The 19,618-nt window shown below is 49.1% G+C and overlaps 1 protein-coding gene across 1 annotated transcript in view; it reads left to right on the top strand.

Annotated features, from left to right (window-relative positions):
- rims2b (regulating synaptic membrane exocytosis 2b) overlaps positions 1–19,618 on the top strand; it is a 47,788-nt gene that overhangs the window by 22,380 nt on the left and 5,790 nt on the right. The window contains exons 6-28 of the mRNA XM_062446039.1: positions 857–921; positions 2,855–2,974; positions 3,060–3,159; positions 3,605–3,728; positions 3,916–3,962; positions 4,245–4,354; positions 5,223–5,270; positions 7,534–7,664; positions 7,971–8,142; positions 8,552–8,705; positions 8,915–8,938; positions 10,090–10,158; positions 11,101–11,221; positions 11,470–11,568; positions 11,912–11,983; positions 12,760–12,861; positions 13,709–13,768; positions 13,963–14,031; positions 15,037–15,096; positions 15,626–15,811; positions 17,063–17,172; positions 17,933–17,965; positions 18,885–19,618. The exon at positions 18,885–19,618 is cut by the window's right edge and continues 40 nt beyond it. Coding sequence (XP_062302023.1) covers positions 857–921; positions 2,855–2,974; positions 3,060–3,159; positions 3,605–3,728; positions 3,916–3,962; positions 4,245–4,354; positions 5,223–5,270; positions 7,534–7,664; positions 7,971–8,142; positions 8,552–8,705; positions 8,915–8,938; positions 10,090–10,158; positions 11,101–11,221; positions 11,470–11,568; positions 11,912–11,983; positions 12,760–12,861; positions 13,709–13,768; positions 13,963–14,031; positions 15,037–15,096; positions 15,626–15,811; positions 17,063–17,172; positions 17,933–17,965; positions 18,885–19,618 — 2,810 coding nt within the window. The remainder of the gene's footprint in view (positions 1–856; positions 922–2,854; positions 2,975–3,059; positions 3,160–3,604; positions 3,729–3,915; positions 3,963–4,244; positions 4,355–5,222; positions 5,271–7,533; positions 7,665–7,970; positions 8,143–8,551; positions 8,706–8,914; positions 8,939–10,089; positions 10,159–11,100; positions 11,222–11,469; positions 11,569–11,911; positions 11,984–12,759; positions 12,862–13,708; positions 13,769–13,962; positions 14,032–15,036; positions 15,097–15,625; positions 15,812–17,062; positions 17,173–17,932; positions 17,966–18,884) is intronic.

The following is a 19,618-nucleotide window of genomic DNA, read 5'->3' as shown; positions in this document are numbered from 1 at the left end:
AATCAGCTCAAGGTTCAGAGACACTGGGGGAGGTCAACCAGGGTTTAACAAGGGTTAACCCTTCAAAAAGGTTCAGAGAGACTTTGGGAAGTGTACCCCAGTTGATCTGGGCTGTATTACGGTTGAACCATCTCAAGCTTCAAAGACACTGGGGGAGGTTGACGAGGGTTATGGTGAACAGTTAGGATTGACTAGGGTTGTGTTGTGGTGTAAGCAGATAAGCCTGAAGGTTATACCAGTTTAACCTAAACAGTATCGTACAGGTGGACTATGTGGTCAACTTCAGGTCAAACAAAGGATGTCAGGTGTTATATCCACATCCTAAATGTTAAATCAATTGGTTCACAAAAGTCTTGTCTACACAATGGAGATGCTGTATTTGAGTCCGATGAATCCCCCTGTTTCACATTTTGAGCAATGACAAACTGCCATTCGCTCTATCAAGCTAGCTTGCCACATGCATTTCTTAAACTCCCGGCACTTAAATAAGGGCAGATGAGGGAACATTGTGCTGAGTTTTCACTCATTTCATTTGATTAGCCTCATAATTCGTTTCCATTATGTAGAAGACTGACTCAGATGCATTCCTTGTCTGACTGCATGTACTGAACTGTGACCTTCGTACTGTGACAGTTCGGTATGAATACATGCACTGTTACACCCCTAGTGTGTGTGTGTGTGTGAGTGTGTGTGAGTGAGTGTGTGTATGTTTGCGTGTATATGTGTTCTTGTTTATAGGTCTGTCTATGTCTGTCTCTCTGTCTCCCTGCCTGTGTGTTTGTCTGAAGCCTTCTGTCCTGTTCTCACCTGTCCTCTGCTTTGCGTGTGTGTTTGGTTTGAACCCCGCTTGTTCTAGGAGACATGGATGGCCAGTGGTGGGACCATGCAACGTGGCATAGCGAGGCCGCACACATGTCTATGGTATGACCCCGCCCTCCCCGGCGGATCCCTGCCATCTCCCATCTCTCGAACCTAACTCACCCTACCATGTTTTTTGTTTGTTTTGTTGTTGTCATCGCCACCCTACACCCTCCCCTCCTCCCTCCCTCCCCCCTCCTCCCACTCCTCCTTCTGGCCCACCCCTCCCTCCTCCCCTCCTCCTTACCCCATTTTCCTTCCTCCGCTCTTCCCTCCCCTCCCTCCTCCCCTCCAACTCCACCCCACCCCTCCTTCCATCCTCCCCTCCTGCCTACCCCCCTCCCCTCCTCTCCCTCCTCCCCCCCAACTCCACCTCCCTTCCTTCCTTCCTCCCTCCCTCCCCACCCTCCTCCCCTCCCTTCCCCCAGGTGACAGTCAGGGGGCAGACAGGGAACCCCGTGGTCAGCAGGCCCTCCTGCTGGACTCCTCTGACTCCCTGGCAGACAGGCTCAGGAGGATGGTGGGGCTGGGGGGGCGCTCGTTTGACGAGGACCCGGAGTGGTGCGAGCCACAGGTCAAAGACTCGGGCGTGGACACATGCAGTAGCACCACACTAAACGAGGAGCTTAGCCATAGTGACAAGGTACTGCTGGAAGGGGTGGGTGGGAGGGACGGGGGGGGCTGTGGGAAGACTGGAGGGATGTAGGGATGGGGGGGTGGAGAGACAGGAGGATGGGGTGATGAAGGAATAGAAGTATGGAGGAATGATGTCATCACGCTGGACACGAGCCCTGCATGCTCCCACTGAAGGGGCGGAGCTAGCTATATCGCTTCCTGTCCTGGGGGAGGGGTTTGCTACCTGTGCCTGGTTGCTATTGGCCTGTATGCCAGTCTGTCACAGAACGTCTTACTTCCCTTTCTCTCTTTAGTTTTTTTCTCCCTCTCCTTCTGACTTTTTACCATGTCCACCAATCATTTTCTTCTTCATTCTCTCTTTTTCTCTCTCTCTTTCTGTCTACCTGTCATTTTCTCTTTTTCTTTCTCTCTCTCTCTCTGTCTCCCTTCCTCCCTCTTTCTTCCTTCCCTCTTGTCTCTTTATTCTTTCCTCTGTCTCTTCCTCCATCTCTTTCACACCTCTGTCCCTTTCTTTCCCTCCCTCTCGTCCTCCCTCCCTCTCTTCCTCTCTCTCTTGCTCCCCCTGCTCGTATCACGAGGTGGTGGTCTCAGCTGGTTGGTCTGCTCACACACCAAGGTTTCCTGTTTCCTCTTTCAACTGTCACCTTCCTCGCTTTCTGTTTGAGCTGTCATCACTACCCACCCACCCTCTCCTTCCTGACTTCTTGTTCTTATCCACCTTCCCCTTCCTTACTTCCTGTTTCCTTTCTCCCTCCTCTTCCACACTTCTGGTCACCATCCACCCTCCTCTACCTCACTTCCTGTTACCATCCACCTTCATCTGCCTCACTTCCTGTTTGAGCTGTCATCACTACCCTCCTCCTCCTTCCTGAGACTAGTCTTCATCTTGCTGTCTGGCTGGTTCTTCTGCTGGACTGTCCCTCCCGACTCCTAGTTTAGCTTCTATCACACTATATGTCGCTTTGGATAAGAACCTCTGCTAAATGAATGCAATCTAAAACTTTGCTCTCTAGAATAACATCATCCACTGTTAGCTCCTGTCTGTCTCTCTCTCCTTTTCTGTCTGTCGTTTCTATCTCTTTCTCTCTTTCTCGATTGCTTGCTCTCTCCAGTACTCTCTTGCTTGCTCTTTGTCTTGCTCTCTCTCTATCTTTGTCTACCCTCTCTTTCCCTTTCTGTCTTTCTGTTCCTCTCTGTCTGCTCCACTGTCACTGCTGTGCTCGCACCTCCATTTAGATCCATACCCAGTCTTCCAGTCTCTCCCCTCTGTACATTATGGGATGTTTGAAGTGGATCATTGCTATTGTGGTATGTACTCTTGCCATGAGAGACGAGGTGTCTTGTCACTCTGGCCTCACAGCACCCGGTGTCATGGCAACCGTCTAAAGATGGCGAGCGTCTGATTGGACGGATCCTGCTGAACAAGCGGATGAAAGACGGCACCATTCCCCAGGATACCGGAGCACTGCTGGGTCTCAAGGTACGTCTTGACCCCTGACCCCTGGATCTAAAGCCTGGACCTGAACTCTGACCACTGACCCCTGACCCTACCCTGTCTGTGGCAGGTGGTGGGGGGGAAGATGACTGAGTCCGGCCGCCTCTGTGCCTTCATCACCAAGGTGAAGAGAGGAAGTCTGGCGGACACTGTAGGACACCTGCGGCCAGGTACGCACACACACATGCACACGCACATGCACACACACACATACACACACTCACACACACAGGCCCTGCATGCATATACATCCTCGAGCAGCGTGGTGTTTGCCAATCTAGCGTGAAGCTGGTGATGTAATGAGCTTTGGAGTGACGTGCTGATGGTCTAATACCCTGGCTTACTGAGGACCGCAGCTTATTACTGCCAACATCTTACTGTCTATTCTCTTCATCTGTCTTTCTTTCTATCTATCTATCTTTCACATTCTCTTTTATTTCTTTACACCTCTCTGACCCATCTCCTTTTTCCTTTAACACTCTTCTCCCTCTCTCTCTCTCTCTCTCTCTCTCTCTCTCTCTCTCTCTCTCTCTCTCTCTCTCTCTCTCTCTCTCTCTCTCTCTCTCTCTCTCTCTCTCTCTCTCTCTCTCTCTCTCTATCCCTTACCCCCCTCAGGGGACCAGGTCCTGGAGTGGAACGGCCGTGTTCTCCAGGGCGCCACGTTTAAGGAGGTCTACAACATCATCCTGGACTCCAAACCCGAGCCCCAGGTGGAGCTGGTGGTGTCTCGGCCTATAGGGTGGGTCTCAAACCTGTCGTGTACAGTAGTGTGTAGGGTGGGTCTCAAACCTGACATGTACAGTAGTATGTAAGGTGGGTCCTCAAGACTATAGTTTGATGGAGTTAGTATAGGAGTATAGTATTTCTGTATGTGATGTACTGTATGTTTGTAAACATAATATAATGATATGTGTCTGTCTACACAGAGACGTCTCCCGAATCCCAGATAGCAGTCACGGACAGCTTGAATCAAGTGAGCCCACACAGACACAGACACACACATGCACACACACACAGACACACGCACACAGACACGCACGCACGCACTCACACACAAACCAACACATGTAAACATACCCCAAAACGTGTTAAAGTTTCAACTTAATTTGCCACTTGTAATGAGTACACTGAGTACAATGAGTGCATTGGAATGATTTGGCCCTGTTCCTATGGACAGTTTCTGAACGGCCTATATAAACCTACACCTGTGTGTGTCTGTGTCTGTGTGTGTGTCTGTGTGTGGGTGTGTCCTCAGGCTCCAGCTCCTTCGAGTCTCAGAAGATGGGGCCCTCCATATCGGTCACGTCCCCCATGAGCCCTGGGATGCTGCGCGAGGCCCCTCAGTTCCTGTCTGGACAGGTCTCGGTGAGTACCCAGCATGCACTACGACTGCACCGCCAGCCTCCAGCCACAGGGGGCACAGGGGGATGTGTATGGGGACAGGTGTATGGTGAGACAGGTGTATGGTGAGACAGGCAGATGCGTAACCAGTTCTAGCGGGGTCAAACCACAGATGTAAATCGTAGCTTTGGGACATTTTAGTGTTTGGAGCAGGACAATATAAGGTGTGCGGTCTTTTCAGACAGGTGAGAGGATGGAGAGACAGGTGGAAAGACAGGTTTAATAGGAAGAGAGACAAGTGAGAGCGTAAGAGAGACCAGCTGGGTTTGTGCTGAACAGTAGCCGGACTTCCAGACGCACAATTTAAAAACGGAACTACTTCCCCTTATCTCATTCCAACTTTTAAGTTTGAACTTTTGCTGCAGTCATTCTTATAATTCAGTACAAAGGAGTTGTGAAATATTCTTTGAGGAAGACAGGGAGATGAATCTGAACCCTCAGCGGAGGAAACGAGAGAAGACGTGAGGCAGATGTCTGAAACACTGTTTTAATTTGAGCTCAAATGTAGCAGCATGTTTCGAGGCCCAGCTTTGAAGTCTCACTGGGTTTTCTTGTTAAACTTTTTGGAGCACAAGATGAGAGAGATTTAATCTACACTGCTGAAGTCAGCAGCAGAGATGAGTGGAAGTGTGTGCATGTGTGTGCATATTCTTAACACACACACACGCTTTGGTGGGGTTGATTCAAGTATGTGTGCTAGTCCAATCCAAGTTCATAATGGGAATATTGTTGACTGGATATGTTCTGAGGTTGGTTGTTGTTGTTGTGTGACTGTGTTAGATGTAATTTCTTTTGATTGCTGAATGTTCTCTGTGTAACTTTGCTCACTCAGAGTCCATGCCTTAATAGAAGAGCCACGCCCCTTGTACCTAGGGTCCAGGTAACACGTCTACTGATTTAGACACATACTACCTCTCTCCCTCTCTCTCTCTCTGTCTTTCTGTCTATCTTTCTATCTTTCTCTCTTGCAGTTTTTTTCTGCGCTAGATGGAAAATGCACAGCAGAGGATACCATTCATACTTGATCTTTCTATAAAAGTTTGATGTTTACATCATGACCTGCTAGTTTAATGCGTAGTGCTACATGTCCCGTACTGACAGCCTCCAAAGAGACAGTGTCCTGTGCATCCAGTCTGTCTCCTGGACTGCTACCACGCTCAGGGGTCAGTCTCAGCCCAGGGCTCACCCACAGTGTTACTGACCCACTTCTCCTTATGCTGGGTACACTCTAAAAGATTTTGTTTTAATCTTTTCAGATTTTCAAAATGCAAGAAACCACAAACATGAGGACCAAAAAATCCTAGATGTAACCGTTTTGCTCCTATAGTGTGTGGTGTTTGTCCTCAGGGTTCCCCCCACACATCAGGATTTCTGATCGTAAATATTCAATACTTACGATTCGCGACCGGGGCGTTCTTCCGAGCGAGTTCGGTCACTCTTAACACACCTCACACCAAGGGAAAATCGGATCAAATAATCTGTAGATAATCGGGACATTACCTAGGATTGTCGGAAGGGGGAAATCGGCCCAAAATCCGCCGGATTATCTTGTAGTGTGTGCCCAGCCATAGTGAAGAGGATGAGTGGATGTATTGTGGAGCCGGTGGGACCCTGTTCCAAGCCCTGCGACTTCCAGTGTTGCGGGGCTTTCTCTACACGAAAACTTTGCATTTTCCAGTAGAGTTCTTCTTGTTTTTCTTTCTTGGCATTCCTGCCAGGTGTGCTCTGACCGCTCTGACCGCTCTGTCTGACCGCTCTATCTGACCGCTCTACCTGATCGCTCTACCTGACCGCTCTACCTGATCGCTCTACCTGATCGCTCTATCTGACCGCTCTATCTGACCACTATCTGATCGCTCTATCTCGCTGTTCTATCACTCTTCTAGGTGTGTGTAGTCTAGATTAGTCGTTCTGCTCAGCGCTTCTTGCTTGCTTCTACACTCTGTGTGTGGATATTAGCTGTAGCTCCTCCAGATCTAGATCTATTTTGTACTGGAATACACTATAATATTCTGTACTATACTATACTAAGCTAAGTCATATTATACTGTACTATAGTATACTGTACTAAACAATATTATATTGTAAAAAGGTACTATACTAAGCTAAACTATATTATACTGTAATATAGTATAGTGTACGACACTATACTGTTCTGTAGGAAACCATACTGTACTATACTATACTATACTATACTCTTCTATGCTGTTGTGTACTGTGCTATACTGCACATCCAAGCCAAGTCTGGGAATGAGCGTGGTGGAAGCAGTGACTGAAACACACCTTGATACCACAATAACACTGGCAGTAGCTGATCTCTGTACCTGGGTTATCTCTGCACACTTCCAGATGCAGTATCATCACTGGAGATACAGTGTTACAAATGGAGGTGCAGTGTTACAGCTAGCTGTGTAGATGGCCTAGTTAGCTAGCTGTCTGCTGATGGTCTGTTTGCCTGTTTAGCGCATTGCTGGCTCTTCTGAAAGAACAACTGATACTTTCAAAGATATTCTGTCATCTTCAGTTAAAGCTTCATATTTTGGAGGGGTTACCAATTGAATGAAATTATTATTTATAAATACATTTATTTTATATTTGTACATAATTTTCATAAATACATTTCACATATATACTCATATTTTTATTCTTTTAAATCCAATGTCTTGCTTTGCCTGTCTTTGAAAGTATTTGTGTAGGAATGAAGCTACCTCCCTCTGGGAGCCGATCTGTCTATACTTTAGGACCCTCCCTCCCCCAGAGATAGCTCATCCCCCACTCCCTCCCTCCCTCCCCCACTCCCTCCCTCCCCCACTCCCTCCCTCCCCCACTCCCTCCCTCCCTTCCTTCCTCCCTTCCTTCCTTCCTTCCTTCCCTGAGGAAATCCCTGATCTAACTTGATGTGATTGGTTTTACCATGCTGTCCACACCACAGGGTGTGGTGTCTCTGGGGGAGGGAGGGAGTGGGGGAGGAACTATCTCTGGGGGAGGGAGGGAGGGAGGGGGGGGGGAGAGAGGGGGAGGAGCTGTCTCTGGGGGAGGGAGGGAGAGGGGGAGAGGGGGAGGACCTGTCTGGGGGAGGGAGGGGCTGTCTCTGCGGGAGGAGGGATTTGTATGTGTGTAACGCCACCATGCGCCCTCTGCAGGTCAAGCTGTGGTACGACAAGGTGGGTCACCAGCTGATCGTCACCATCCTGGGAGCCAAGGACCTGCTTGCCCGGGAGGACGGACGCCCCCTCAACCCATACGTCAAGATCTACTTCCTCCCAGACAGAAGGTACACTGACTCCTCTCCTCCTCGATTATCCTCCTCTCCTCCGCCGTCCTCTCTTCTCCTCCTCTCATCTCTTTCCACGCTCTTCTCCTCTCCTACCCCCTCCTGCTCCCTCCCTCCCTGCCCTCTCCCTCCTCTCCTCTCCTCCTGCCTTTTCCTCCTTTCCTCTGCTATCCTCTCCACCCTTCTCCTGCTCTCCTGCCTCTCCTCACTTAACCCGTCCTACCCCCCTCTCTGCCCTCCTCTCCCTTAGTATTATAACTCTGCTCTGGTTGTGGCTCAGCGTCAGTGTTCGTTGTGACCCCGCAGTGACAAGAGCAAGCGGAGGACCAAGACGGTGAAGAAGTCAGTGGAGCCCAAGTGGAACCAGACGTTCATGTACACGCCGGTCCACCGCAGGGAGTTCAGGGAGCGCATGCTGGAGATCACCCTCTGGGACCAGGCCAGGGTCCGCGAGGAGGAGAGCGACTTCCTGGGGGAGGTGAGACGCGCGCACACACACACGTACGCACACATGCGGACACACTCACATGTACGCTCACTCACATGTACGCACACTCACACACACACACACTCACACACACACACACACACACGCTCAAACACACTAACCCTCTAGGATAAACACAAATACTCCCACCCTCTGACACACACACGTGTACACACACAGCTACTGTGTTCGCACACCCATAAACCATAAAAAGCTTCATATATTGCAGATTTAAATGTTTGCAACAGACGGAACTGGTTCATGAACTATTTGTGCGTCCGTGTGTATGTCTACATGCTTGTGTCTCTGTATATCTACATGCTTGTGTGTGTGTGTGTGTGTGTGTGTGTGTATGTGTGTGTGTACGTGTGTGTGCACACGTGTGTGTGTGTGTGTCCAGATCCTGATCGAGCTGGAGACAGCCCTGCTGGATGACCAGGCCCACTGGTACAAGCTGCTGACCCACGACGTGTCGTCCCTCCCCCTGCCCTCCTCCTCCCCCTACCTGCAGAGACGCCTGCTGCCTGGAGAGAGCCCCACGCGCAGGCTGCAGAGTACGCCACACACACACACATATACACAAACACACACATTTACACAGCCATATACACACACAGTCATACAAACACACGCACACACACACACATGTGCTCAGGGGTCCCAGACACACATATATACACACACACGCATACACTCAAATACACAAAGTGAAACACATTTTTTCACTGTTCACTTGATTTAATGTTGCCTTTCTCCCCTCCAGACAAGGGTCCATTCTATAACTCAGGTAACCAGTGATCTGTGTGTGTTCTGACACCTTCACCTCTAGCCCCTGTGGCCTGTGTTGCGTTGCTTCAGCCCTCCACACACACACACAAACACACACACACACACACCGCCCAGCTAGCCAGCCTTATGCTACGATGTATCCCACACAGCTAGCCAGCTAATGTTAGCCTCCATAGTAGGCAATGCTAACTTTAATGTTAGCCTCCATAGTAGGCAATGCTAACTCTAACTTTAGTCTCCATTGTTTGTAGGGCTCTGGCACTAAACTGTACAGTTGCAACCAAAAACATCACACTAACTTTATAAAAACATTTTCTTACTCGAACTTTAGCATTTGTAGCTATCAGGGTGCAAATAACCTCTAAGTTTCTTAGCGTAAACATTAGCACATTGGCTTTCGCTAACATTGCGTAACGCTAAACTCTGAGGTAACTTCTGCATAGCAAGGCTAACGTAAAGCCTATATGGCTGCATATCATTCCCATGGTTTTGACACGATGACAGCTTCCTGTCTGCAGACCTGTCCTTCCTGCCAGTGCTTCTCGTGGGTTGACAGAGTGCTGTGTCGTACGGTGACTTCTATCCTCTGCTTCTCCCCCACTCACTACCCTGGTGGCCTGCTGCCCTGGTGGCCTGCTGCCCTGGTGGCCTGCTGCCCTGGTGGCCTGCTGCCCTGGTGGCCTGCTGCCCTTGTGGCCTGCTGCCCTGGTGGCCTGCTGCCCTTGTGGCCTGCTGCCCTCGTGGTCTGCTGCCCTGGTGGCCTGCTATCCTGTGTGTGCTGTCTCTCTCTCAATGCCTCTCCCTGCCAGATCAGACCCACACAACTTGTAGTTAAAACATTGATTAGAGGTGTGTGCCTGATAACCAAACATTTAGAGAATGTTGTGATTCTGCGCCAGGTTCATGACCCCTGTGTAGCACCAGTCAGTGGTAGTGGTCACTTTTGCTGACCCTGGTGACCCCGTGGTGACCCTGAGGAGATTACCCTGCACGGGGGTAGACAGTGATGTCACGACATGCAGAGAGGGCTAAACACCGTGCTTACACACTCCTCTCTAACTTCTCTTTCCTTCTCTCCTCTCTTTCTCTCCTTGTCTCTCTCTCCCTTTCTCTCTGTCTTTCTCTCTCTCTCTCCTTCTCTCTCCCCAGGATCTCAGAGGATCAGTGACATAGAGTTCTCTGATTTTGACTGTGAAGATGGCATTGGAGTCATATCAGGTAATTAAACTACAACACCTACAATGCTTTGGTAAAGACCAGCTCCTCCATACCCTGATATGCATGTATGGCCTGAACTAAGTCAACAGAGAGACTTTCTGAGTTCATGGTTTTCTGAGACAGTTCTTGGCAACTGCAAGAGGTACAGAAGTGGAGGGTTCCTGTGTGTGTGTGTGTGTGTGTTGTGTGTGTGTTGTGTGTGTGTGTTGTGTGAGTGTGTGTGTGTGTGTGTATATGTATTGTGTGTGTGTTGTGTGTGTGTATGTGTTGTGTGTGTGTTGTGTGTGTATGTGTTGTGTGTGCGTGCATGCTGTGTGTGTGTGTGTGTGTGTGTTGTGTGTGTGTGTTGTGTGAGTGTGTGTATGTGTTGTGTGTGCGTGCTGTGTGTGTGTGTACGTGTTGTGTGTGTGTTGTGTGTGTGTGTATGTGTTGTGTGTGCGTGCTGTGTGTGTATGTGTTGTGTGTTGCGTTCTTATCCCTGACACCCGCTAAACGTCATAGGCACAAATCAAGTTAAGGGATCAAGCTAGAGAGAAGATTACTAAGTGTTTTATCTGGGGATGCACGCACACACACTCACATACACACAAAGACAAACACAACCTCAAACACACTTTCACTTTCCGCAGCCTTGGAAATCTGTCACTTGCTCAAACACACAAACAAACAGACACTCACAGAAAACAATAGTGTACTTGCACACACACAAACACACTAACAATGTAATATGTAGATTGTTCTGCATGTTGCTCTGATCTCTGTGAAGCTCAACATAAAAAACTAACTCTGTACCTATTGTATGTAAAACAGGCTGCATGCTACATAAAACAGGCTACATGCTACAGGCAACATGCTATAGGCTACAAACTACATGCTACATGTGATAATGATTTTACTCTCTAACTCTGACTCCTCTTCCTCCACCGTCATGTGGTCGCCTAGACTACCGACACAATGGGCGGGACTTCCAAAGCTCCACCCTATCGGTTCCAGAACAGGTGATGGCATCCAATCACATGGCCCGCACGCGCTCTCGCTCGCCCAGTGTGCCTCCGCCTCAGAGGTAAGTCCTCAGTCACCATGACAACCCTGACTGCAGACTTGCGCATGCACAGTACAATCATAATAATAATGTGTTTATTTAGCAGACGGTTAAATTCAAAGCGATATACTGGGGGGATTTGAACCTGCTACCTCTTTATCTGTGGTCAAATGCTCTTCCACTTAGATATACCCAGTGAGTGAGCAGTCAGGTTGTGGTTGATGGTAGGAGAGTGAGAGTTGGTGACCCTGTGAGGTCTGTCTCCCCAGTCGGAGTTTGGACCACGGTGTACGAGGGGGACCGTCGCTATACGGTTCTGGTCGTATGGACCGCCAGCGGTTATCCGAGGACCGCTACTCACCTGACAGGTACGCTGCCAGAACGCACCGTTAACAGGAGTGCAGACGTGACTGAGTCTAGGACTGGACCACACACACACACACACCCTGAGACACACGTTAGAGGGGTCTTGCATAGCTATCATGGAGGAGGTCTCCAATTCTGGAGTTGAGAGACTTCCTGTGGGTGAAGCGAGACTTCCTGTGGGTGAAGAGAGACTGGTTTCAGTACTCGTTACTGCCATCTGCATGTTAGGCTCCTACACACTCTCTTTCTTATCCTCTCTCCCCATCCCTCTTTCTCTCGGTTGATTCTCTCCACTCCATCCCTCTCTCCCTCATTCATGACTATGTTCTGTTTCCGTGGCTGCAGCCGCTCTCTCACCCTCCCTCCTCGCTCCCGACCCAGGGAGACAATCTCAGTGCCTCATTTCCAGGACCCCAGGTATACTCTGTCCTGATTGGGGCACCCTGCATGATTGACAGCCATCGTGCTCCACCAGCTACTCCTCCTTTTCCCTTCAACTTAGCAGACTAGAACCAGAGCAGCCGCCTGCTGACACAAAACACCTCACTCTGTTATCCTCCTTTTGCTCTCTCCCCCTTTCTCTCTCCCTGTCTCCCCCCTCTTCCCCCACTCTCGGCAAGACCTGACAGCATAGAGAGGTCTAACAGACTGATGCTACATAGATATACAGCACATAGATATCACCCTCCTGCACTGCCTGGCTGCGTGTGCCAACACTCACTCCAGCCTAGTGTGTGTCTGTTTGTGTGTGGCTGCGCGTGCGTGTGTGTGTGCATGTCTGGGTGTGTGGTTCAGTTTACTGGACTCAGTTGTATGTGTATGTGCTTGAATGTGTTGGAAATGTTTGATGTATTATTACTCTGTTCCATTCTATTCTGTTTTATTCTATTCTTTGTTATTGCCAAAATGTAAGTGAAATGTTTAACCCTAACCCAGGTTAAACTATCTATGCCAGGTACTGTACCAGGAGAGCCTACCTCTGAAGCTATGTCATACACTCACTCACTCATTCATTAAAAGCAATATAATCAATTTATTTCATCCTCGTCATAACAATGGTTTCAGGTCTTAGTTTTCTAGAGTAAAAGATGTATGATGATACTGTATGGTTGATGAGTTTGAGGGGTCACTAGAGACAGGCTTTCTCACACACTTCCTGTTGACCCCTGACCCTGTGGTGTCTCTGTTGGCAGTGGCTCTCTGTATCCTATGTTCCGTGAGGATGCTGTCAGGTTGCTACGCAACACCAAGCTGTCCAGAGCGTCATCAGAGGGGGGCTACGGTAGTCTGGACAGGTAGTCCACTTAGATACTAGTCTACTATACACACTAGTCTACTGTGCTCACTAGACTTCTATACATACTATTCTACTATACTATACACACTAGACTTCTATACATACTATTCTACTATACACACTAACCTACTATACACACTAGCCTACTATATACACTATCCTACAATTGTGTCTGTGATAGTGTCAGTAGTGTACCATGGTGCAAGTAGTATGCTGAAGTAGTGTCCTTGGTAGTGTGTGACCATGTAGCTGTCTACTAGGGTGTTAGTAGAGTACTGTGGTGTCTAGAGATGGTATGTCTAGTAGGGGAGAGTCAGGGAGAGGTTGTTGGTGCTGGTGGTTGTTTGTGTTTGTAGCGTGTTCAGAAGTGTGAGACAGAGTGTGTGTTAGTGAGGGGGGGGGGGAAGAGGGGGAGGGGTTAACCTCTGCCTGAGGTCATCCCTAAATCCTGGCTGTAATCTGGTGCTGGTTGTTAGCATATTAAATACTGAGCTGAAGTACTGAGGAAGGGTGTGTATCTGTGGGGGGAGGGGGGTGATTGGCACTTGATGGTACTGATGACTTGGCATAGCTAAAGTTCGAGAGAAGCATCGGCTGGGCCTGTCCCTCTGGTCTTAGTGCCCTCCCCCCTTTCCCCCAGCCTGTAACCTTCTGTGACCGTCAGCCCTACCCTCATCTCCCAGCCCAGCCCCGCCCCATAACCCTGCCCCCCAGCCCAGTCCTGCCCCCCAGCCCTGCCCCCCAGCCCAGCCCAGTCCTGCCCCCCAGCCCTGCCCCCCAGCCCAGCCCAGTCCTCCCTCCTAGCCCTAACCCCTGCCCTAACCCCTCTGCTGCTGTGTGTGCAGGAGCATGGTGAGAGGCAGGAGGATGTCTGTTGCCGTCGGTAACTCCCTGGACTCAGAGAGGTAACTTCTGCCCTTGCTGCCGACACAGGAAGTAGATCCTAGCTGGGGGCTGGTTGTGTCCAGTTAGATTCATGCATTCTTCCTCCTAAACCACTTTTCATTCACTCACTCACTCACTCACTCATTCATTCATTTGTTCATGTATTCCTTCCTTCATTGCCTCCATTCTCTCTATGTGTGTGTCTCTAATGAAGATATTACAACGGCCCTAACCACAGCTCCTGGCCCAGTCCCATGATGAATGGTAGCTTTGATGACTACAGGTAGGACTGGGCCTGGACAGCACCTGTAATCCTGTAGGTCTATAGACTGTAGAGAGCAGTCTGTAGACTGTTGAGGGTAGTCCTGTAGGTCTGTAGACTGTAGAGAGCAGTCTGTAGACTGTTGAGGGTAGTCCTGTAGGTCTGTAGACTGTAGAGAGCAGTCTGTAGACTGTTGAGGGTAGTCCTGTAGGTCTGTAGGCTGTAGAGGGTTGTCCTGTAGGTCTATAGACCGTAGAGAGCAGTCTGTAGACTGTTGAAGATAGTCCTTTGGGTCTGAAGACTGTAGATAGTATTCTGTAGACTGTAGAGGGTAGTCTTGTAGGTCTGTAGACTGTAGAGAGTAGACTGTAGAGCAGACCTGGGCATTTTACGGCCCGCGGGTCACACCTGGCCTGCAGGCTGTAGAGAGCAGTCTGTAGACTGTGAAGGGTAGTCCTGTAGGCCGGTTAGTGTGTAGTTGGCTATTTTATGAATATTACATCAACATCATATCACCAACACATCAACAACATGTTAACATACTCTTCACATACAACTCCGGACCTCGATTTGAAGTCAACCAACAGGATTTCCATTCATTGATTCTATGTTATGAACTATGTTACTACTGTATGTGGCTTGCTTGTCATTGTCAGAAATCATTAACATGGGACTTGGTTCACACAATAGGAATTGCCCCAGGATAGAAATTGAGTCTTGCACAGACACAGAAAGGTACACACTTTCCAGTTGCACAATAGAGTGCACTAGTCCCTGCTGATTCTGCCTTCTTCATGTCACATACTTCCTGTAGTTATAGTGGGGCTGTCGGACTACAGTGCTGTAGCTACGCAGTCTTAACACATGATTTACTGGCTGTTAAGGGGTTGTGCAATATTGCTGTGATCTTAGGCCATGCTGCCCTGTGGTTTAAAGAGTAGACTTGTTCTCTTGACTGTCAGAGGAAATCTCTGTTTTGTGGGCTGATGTACAATTTGTTGTTGTTTTTGTTGTGGTGACGTGAAGAGAGGATCACATCCCAGACTTCCCTGCTGAGTGTGAGGCCTACGATGAGGAGCTGATGAGGTAATTAGCGTAGCCTAGCCTCAACTGGCCTCAACTAGCCTGAACTACCCTAGCAATTAGCCTAGCTTAGCCTGCCAAGACTAGCCTAGTGGCAGCTAAAGCTGCTACACTCAGAAAGACGCTATATCTTTGTTTTTGTATTCTAGAAGCTTCCGGAATGCTTCTATAGATTTGAAGGAAGGTTCTAGAGCCGGTACATGAGAACCCTCTGGGGACAGGAGGAACCATGTAAAGGAGTTTGAAACAGGGCTACTTCAATACTGCATGTAACTGACTGGTCTTAATGGAACCTTTCTCCCTAGGTGGAAATGAAGTCTAACCTCTAACTCCCACAGCTCCCTCCACACTACATCATGGGAGATGTAGTACTCTGTGTGTCTCAGATTTTCACTAATACACACCCTTTCCTCCTGAATTTAACTGTGTTTGCCATGGTGACGGACAGACTGGTGGCCCACTGGGCAATGAATTAACAAACTAACTGACTAGGCTACTTTAGCTAACTAGCTGATTTAACGACCGTTTGCAGGTACAGCCGCGGCATGGACAGGCGTGGCTTCTACCACAGGTCGCGGTCAGCTGACCAGCGGGCCATGGTGGATCACCCCGTCTACACACGCTCGCGCTCCACAGAACGAGCCGACTCCGCCTACATGAGGTCAATGCCGTCCCTCCCCTCCGGAAGATCCGCCCCTCCCTCACCCGCCTTAACGAGGTGACCCTGACCAATCATAGCCAGCCACGCCTCCAACTAACTCCACCACCCCCCCCCCCCCGACCCCCCCCACCCCCCCCCCCCTGCCCACCCGCTCGCTCGCTCGCTCACCCGTCCTTCTTTTCCGCCGCGTCATCGTGTTATGTTCCTGAGTGACGGGTGGTGTCCCTGCGTCTGTAGACTGGTACATTACTAACCCAGGTCTGGGTTGGAGACACAGTCTTTATATCCTGGATATAACGGTGTGCTCCCAACCCTCACTTCCTTTATGCTCGCTATTGATTTTTTGTTGTTTGTTTGCTTTGTTTACTAATATTTACGTTTTTGGTTTATTTAACAGCATCCTCTTTTGGTCGATGGTTCATTTGGTTGTTTGGTAGACTGTGATGTGTGTGTGTGTGTGTGTGTTTGTGTGTGTGAGGGGAGAAGAAGAGTGTCTCCCAGGCCACTGCCTCTGAATCTTTCCTTGCAGCTCAGGCAGCCAGCAGCAAGTTTATGTTCCCCATACTTCCTAGCACCTCTAACCTGCAGACCTGGCACCCTAGGCCCACCCTGTGGGACAAATCAACTGTCCTCTATACACTTGAGTCCAGTACTATTCCCTGTCCAACACTTTGAGTGATTTAACATACTCGATTGATCTTATCTCAATGGCAGATGATGTCCAACCAAATGCAAATCATAGTTGTGGGTCATTTTTTGATTTTGAACAAGGCAATATTTCAGTGAATAACTGTGGGTGTTTTTTTTTTAATCGAGGTTGCAACTTAAGGGACCTCATATGTAATTACAGCCCTGTTTGACGAGGTAGTTAGTCTGTGTAGTTGACCCCAGTCTGCTGTGTATGAAGAGTGTAATGCCATGGCCTGGTTCTCCAAGGCAGATGGAGGGAGCCTGGTCAGGGGTGCACAGGTGCTGTGAAGGCTGAAGGACTCACAGTTCAGAGCATGTGACATTTCAGCGTGCGGGGGTTGCACCCTGGCTGAAATGTCACATGATCGCTACATATTTACCTCTGCATGGGATAGTCCTGGGAAATATGTACAACCGTGGAAATAGACTTTTTACTTTTGTTTTCGCCCTGTGTGTACACTTCTTCTATTACGGTGATGTTTTATTCTTGTTTATATATATTTATTGACAATTACGATGATGTAATTCCAAGAGGAGGCTGGGAAGATGGAACCCCAGTCTGCTAGTGTTGATGCAGCATCCCCCCAGGTACCTGGACTAACTCTCTATGTACCACAGGTCCAACCCCCGAAGTGGGTCAGTCCAAACCAGCCCCTGCAGCACTCCGGTATGCGGGCGCAGAGGACGGCAGCTACCAATCGTCCCTCCAAAGGGGACGCTGGACAGAAGTGAGTCAATCTGCATCCCTCTGTTTAGCACTGAGTTGGCATCTGAACTCGAGTCTTCCTGTAGAAGGATGGCCCTCAGACTGCAGATAGATGTATGAACCTGTGAGAAAGGAATGTGCAGTGTGTTGGTGTGGGTGTTAGCTTGTTGGTGGGTGTGAATATGTGTATGTCAACAATGTTTATGTTTATGAACATGTGAGGTTAGCATGCTGGCACAGGTTAACATGTTGGTGTGTATGAACATGTGCAGATTCACATTTTTCTGTGTTTGAACGTGTGTAGATTAACATGATGGTTTGTATGGACATGTATGTCTTAACATGTTAGGGTATATGAACATGTGTAGGTTAGCGTTTTGGTGTATATGACCATGAGTAGATTAACACGTGTACGTTAGTATGTTGGTGTGTATGAACATGTGTTGGTCAACATGTGTAGGTCAACATATTTGAGTCAACTTGTGTAGGTTTGTGTATTGGTGTGTAAGAACATGTTATGTTAACATGTTGGCATGTATCATGTTAGTATGTTGGTGTGAATGAACAGGTGGAGGTCAACGTGTGTGTTGGTGTGTATGAACATGTGTACATTAACATGTTGGAACAAATTAACATGTGTTGGTTGAAAAGTTTGTGTGTATGGACATGAGTTTGTCAACATGTGTAGTTTAGCATGTTGGTGTGTATGAACATGTGTAGGTTAGTATGTTGGTACATATGTGATATAACAGCCAAGATGGCTTCTCTCTCCTATGGCCCAGAAGATGGTGAAGAGATGATTGAGCCTTACCAAGGTGTGTACCCTGCCTGACTAGCCTGCACTGGTCTGTACTGGTCTCAAACTAGTCTGTAAATGGTCTGTAACTGGTCTGTAAATGGTCTGCAACTGGTCTGTACTAGTCTGTAACTGGTCTGTACTGGTCTGTAACTGGAATGCACTGATATGTACTGGTCTATATTGGTCTGTACTGGTCTCTACTAGTCTGTACTGGTCTACTAACTTGTGTTTAACTGGTCTATTAGTGGTGTTTAACTGGTCTTTACTGGTCTGTAACTGGTCTGTAACTGGTCTGTACATGTCTGTCTGTTTCAGCTGGGTATTGGTGTGCTAACGCTTTAAATTGGTCTGAGTTGTGCTGTGGACATTTTCAGTGTCTTTTCATCTCAGTCTGGTGTTTAAAAGCTGTTGTTCTGAGAGTCAGACACAGTAACCAGGCAGAACATGTGGCCTGTTACATTTACATGTGATACATTTAGCAGGTGCTTTTATCCATATCCTACTAATAGTGCAAGAGTCAAGGAATGGTCTGTTTTTACAAGGCACAGTGCAAAGTAGAGAGTTCTGATGTTTATGTGAGGTGATAGCAGCTGCTCTCAAGATAGCAGCTGTTCTAGAGAACAGGAGAACAGAGAACTTTTTACGTAAGCTCTCTCACTAGAGGGAACAGCTTCCAGGCTTTTCTGCCAATAGCTTACCTTTGACATACATCAGCTTCCTGTGAGTCAAGGTACGTAGCTGATTGGTTGGCTGCCTGCTTGGTCATGGCTGCCCTTCTAGAATAGGTTCACGTCACAGTTTCACCTTTCATCTGTCATCATCGTGTTTGTTCTTTTACTACCTGTCTGTCTATCTGACTGTCTATCTGTTCTTCATGTGTTTCTTCATTTTCCTTCAATTTCTTCCCCCAACTCTGGCCACACTTGTAACTGCAGCAACGATGACGTATCAACACCAAGCCCCTCCCTCCGTCAATCACCAAGCCCCTCCCCAATTCCATCCGCAAGCCCCAACCCCAGTCCAGTATCAAGCTCCACCCCCAGTCCAACAAACCTTTCCCCCTGTGCAGTATCAAGCTCCACCCCAAATCCAAAATGCCCCATCCCCAGTCCAGTATCAAGCCCCTCCCTCTATCCAACAGCAAGCCCCTCCCCCAGTACAACAAGCCCCACCCCCTGTCCAATATCAAACCCCTCACCCAGTCCAACAAGCTCCACCCCCTGCCCAGCAGCAAGCCCCTCCCCCAGTACAACAAGCCCCACCCCCTGTCCAATATCAAGCCCCTCCCCCGGTGCAACAGGCTCCACCCCCTGTCCAGCAGCAAGCTCCTCCCCCAGTACAACAAGCCCCACCCCCTGTCCAGCAGCAAGCCCTTGCCCCCACCCCTGCCCCCAGCCCTGCTCCTACACCTGCCCTTGCTCCTACACCTGCCCCCACCCCTGCTCCTACACCTGCCCTTGCTCCTACACCTGCCCCCACCCCTGCTCCTACACCTGCCCCTGCTCCTACACCTGCCCCCACCCCTGCTCCTACACCTGCCCTTGCTCCTACACCTGCCCCCACCCCTGCTCCTACACCTGCCCCTGCTCCTACACCTGCCCCCACCCCTGCTCCTACACCTGCCCCTGCTCCTACACCTGCCCCCACCCCTGCTCCGTCCCCCAGCCCC

The sequence above is a fragment of the Osmerus eperlanus genome, chromosome 20 (genome assembly GCF_963692335.1).
Source record: "Osmerus eperlanus chromosome 20, fOsmEpe2.1, whole genome shotgun sequence".
NCBI lineage: Eukaryota > Metazoa > Chordata > Actinopteri > Osmeriformes > Osmeridae > Osmerus > Osmerus eperlanus.
Note: the sequence above shows the minus strand (reverse complement) of the source record. Positions and strands in the feature narration are given on the sequence as shown.